Source organism: Limulus polyphemus, unplaced genomic scaffold (genome assembly GCF_000517525.1).
Source record: "Limulus polyphemus unplaced genomic scaffold, Limulus_polyphemus-2.1.2 Scaffold546, whole genome shotgun sequence".
NCBI classification, from domain to species: Eukaryota; Metazoa; Arthropoda; class Merostomata; order Xiphosura; family Limulidae; genus Limulus; species Limulus polyphemus.
In genome coordinates, this window is record NW_013666156.1 from 324,474 (window position 1) to 328,048 (window position 3,575).

At 33.9% G+C, this 3,575-nt stretch overlaps 1 protein-coding gene across 5 annotated transcripts in view; it reads left to right on the plus strand.

The window, feature by feature from the left end:
* LOC106459010 (high affinity cAMP-specific and IBMX-insensitive 3',5'-cyclic phosphodiesterase 8B-like) overlaps nt 1–3,575 on the plus strand; it is a 151,819-nt gene that overhangs the window by 139,245 nt on the left and 8,999 nt on the right. For 3 of the 5 annotated variants that reach the window (XM_022385387.1, XM_022385389.1, XM_022385390.1), the window contains 2 exons: nt 910–1,074; nt 1,681–1,810. In XM_022385387.1, coding sequence (XP_022241095.1) covers nt 910–1,074; nt 1,681–1,810 — 295 coding nt within the window. Of the gene's footprint in view, nt 1–909; nt 1,124–1,680; nt 1,811–3,575 lie in introns of all 5 variants that reach the window. The other 2 variants (XR_002610493.1, XM_022385388.1) reach the window with 2 other exon arrangements.

The window sequence follows — 3,575 nt, forward strand, 5'->3', positions numbered from 1 at the left end:
AAATAAAACTAGTTTATTCTTTCTCAATTCAACTTTACAATAAACTTAATTTCCACAGTCACCTTATTAACTTAAACAGATGCTATAATTTACAATGAACTATTCACGTACTTTATTTCCTACCGCGCTTGACTCAATTGTCCGTCTATATCTTCAATCTCTCTGTCTGCTATACAATTCCGATTAATTGTCTGGCGCACTTATATACAAGAATAGAGGGTGTCTAGCAAATACTGGGTTATTCGTGATGTTCCCGATCTTTCTTGAACTCATTACGTGTTACCAGCGTCACGTGACTTCCGCTGTCGTAAAACTTAGTAGCTAGCGTGTCGGGTATCTTTGTATACTTTTTCATTTAAAACGAATATTCGAGATCCGTTTCTTTGTTAGAAAGATTAAAATTAGATTCATGTTTGAATTCCAAAACAGTAATCCATTTTTTATATATTTTACACACCACACACGATTAATATGAATATCGTTGGAATATGATAAAGATTTAATCAAATTGTTTTTAAGCAACATTAATTATTTTTGTAATAAAAGTTTTATATATTTCTTTGTCGAATAAAAAAACGTATACAGTGTAAATGGGGCATACTGAAAACATTGTTTATGATTGCAATGATATTTCTTTGATTACCCATGACGATTTGTTCTAATTTTATTTACAACATCAGTGGTCCCAAGTTAGAATACAGAAAAAAAATTCTTTTACTTTAATATTTAACATTAATTATGACTGTATCAAAACTGAGTATAGCTACATAAGCACCCTTGTCACGTACTAATTTAAAAAGTATATAGAGTTTAAAGATTTAAAACGTGTTTTAATTTTTGGTTATAACAGAAAACCACATTTATTACTCGATCGTTTCGTTTCGTTTTATTGTCAATTATACTTTCTAGCAGCTAGAGAACTGTCAAGAGGTATTAATAACTATGTCCAGTCCAGAAAATGTTAAACTAGTCAAGAGGATGCTGATAAAATGTGCAGATATCTCCAACGCCGCCAGACCTACGAAACTATGTGTTGAGTGGGCCACCAGGATAACAGAAGAATACTGTAGACAGGTTTGTTCCATTATCCGCTCCGCCAGTGAAACAGTTGTGAACTTTAAGGGTTTGTTATTACTCTATTTTTATGGACTTCTTGTTAATTTTTATTGTAGAATTTATGTAGTTACAAACGTGGAATGTCACATTACAAGAAAAAAAAAAACCTCATGGGTTTTGATTATAGTATGAATGACATTCCCATCGCAACTGTAATATTCACTGATGTATAGTTGTCCAGCTATTTCTTACTTTATGAATTTTTCTTTATTATGTGAAGTTACAACATCATAGTGCTAAAAGAAGCATGTAAACTTTACATAATTCAGTTTTCAGTCTTTTTTGTGTTTTATATTTGATTTATCTTACATATCCTATACGTAGGTTGAATCAACCTTTTATGTGTCACAGAAATAAAAATACAAATATTTGGTGAACAATTTCTCCTGCAATCAATGTACGTAACACGTGAAGACAAATTATCATAGATCGAATCTTTTTATTATTCATCAGCTTGTAGACGGATCAGACTTTTATATCATGAAGGTTCAATCGTATCCAGTAAAACAAAAGAAATTATAATGGACTTGTAACTATGTAGATATATCATAATCGCTCTTTCAGACGGACGAAGAAAAGGCCAAAGCTCTACCGGTTGTAATGCCCACCTTTGACAGAACTACGATGAGTCTTCCCAAAGCACAACTGGGATTTATTGATTACTTCATCAATGATATGTTTTCAAGCTGGGATGGTATGTAAACTGCTCACATCCAGTATTACTAATACTGGTATCAATAACAAAATATTTTGTGGTTGTATACTGTTTTATGTTTCATTAAATACTCGAACGTAAACCTTTGATTGCCAAAGAGCTTTAGTGCTTCTCCTACCAAATTATTATATATATATATATATATATCTTTAGTAAATTAAGTTGTTTGCTTTGTTTGTTTGTTGAGAGTAATAAATAAATGTATACAAAATTTAAGAACCCAGTAAGATTTATGAGCATAACGATGCAAAACTACTGGAACGATTCTCAAGTTTACTTTGTTTTAATATTATTTAGAGTCATATTCAATACTTTCGATCATTGTTTAAAAATGCTAGAAATAATCATAACTACATAACTTCTGTTAGGAGCCAGAAAATAACTATAATAGATAGAAAATGAAACTTCATCTGTACATATCCGTATGTCTTTACGCCGGACATTGCCTAGTGGTTAGCGTACTTGGATTGTGGATCCGAAAGTTAAAGTTCGTGGCCCCTTTCCACAAAAACGCACTCCGCAATTTTGGATCATGTGCATGCTAAAACAGTGACGGCCAAATCCTCCTAGTCAGTCAGACAAGAGTAGCCCAAGCTACAAGAGTAGTCTGTCAGTTCAAAATTAGAGATGGCTATTCGCAGATAGGTCTTTGTGTAGCTTTGCGCGATAATTCTCAAACAAACAAAAAAAAGTACATCTTTTGTTGAAAAACGTCCTTTTTGGCCTGATATCGTACTGGTTTTGAACGCTTTGTCATAATACGTTATGCTCTGGAATAAATAATTTATATTTTAGTGACTAAAGCATTGTAGTAATATTAAAAATCAAGTTACCTATAATCACTAACATAGAACGTTTCAAAATCTTGGCATCAATCTACAAAAAGGACTATCTGCACATAGCTGTCCCATTTTGAACTGATATACCAGAGGGAAATCATCCACCGCTTATTCTTGAGAACCTCTTTTTCTTACCGAATAATAGTGTTTGATCGCCACTTTCATAGCTTGCTCACGGCCCCAAAGAGAGGTTACAGCGCTAGAAACCTGGTTTCGATACCCGTGGTGGGTAGAGCACATATGGCCCTTTGTGTAACTTTGTGCTTAACTACAAACAAAGAAACAAACCAAAGAGGGGAGAATTATTTATTTATTATTTTAGCTACAAGGCACTACGAACTGAAAACCCTCAGATTCACAGCCCAAGCATGCTAACCACTTGGTCATGTCCGCCTTTAAAATAGACTGTCATGTGGATACACTATGGGAATGTGAAATCACGTTAGCAAGTGCGCCTACTTGATGTTTGTTAATGCAGTTGCTGAAATACCCTCCAGTTGCTCAGCAGTAAGTCTGAGGTCTCACACCGCTAAAAACCGGGTTTCAGTATTCGTGGTTGGCACATCACACATAGCCCATTGTGTAGCTTAACAACAAACAAACAAAAGTTGCTGATAATCTTGTTTTTATTTTATTAATATGTTCATCATATTCTGCTACCAACGAATCTTATAAGATGAGTGTGTTTCTCAGTCTACTTCTTCTGGTAATCAAGTTAATATACTTTATTTTTATCAATTTTGATGTGGTTGCCTGTTCTTTAACAATTATATGTTTGAATTTTTTCAACAATTATTTTTTGCTGAAAAAAGTCTGTACGATCATTATTCAAAGCAAAGTTCGTGGGGGGAGCCCCCCCCCCAGTGGCACAGCGGTATGTCTGCGGACTTACAACGCTAGAAACA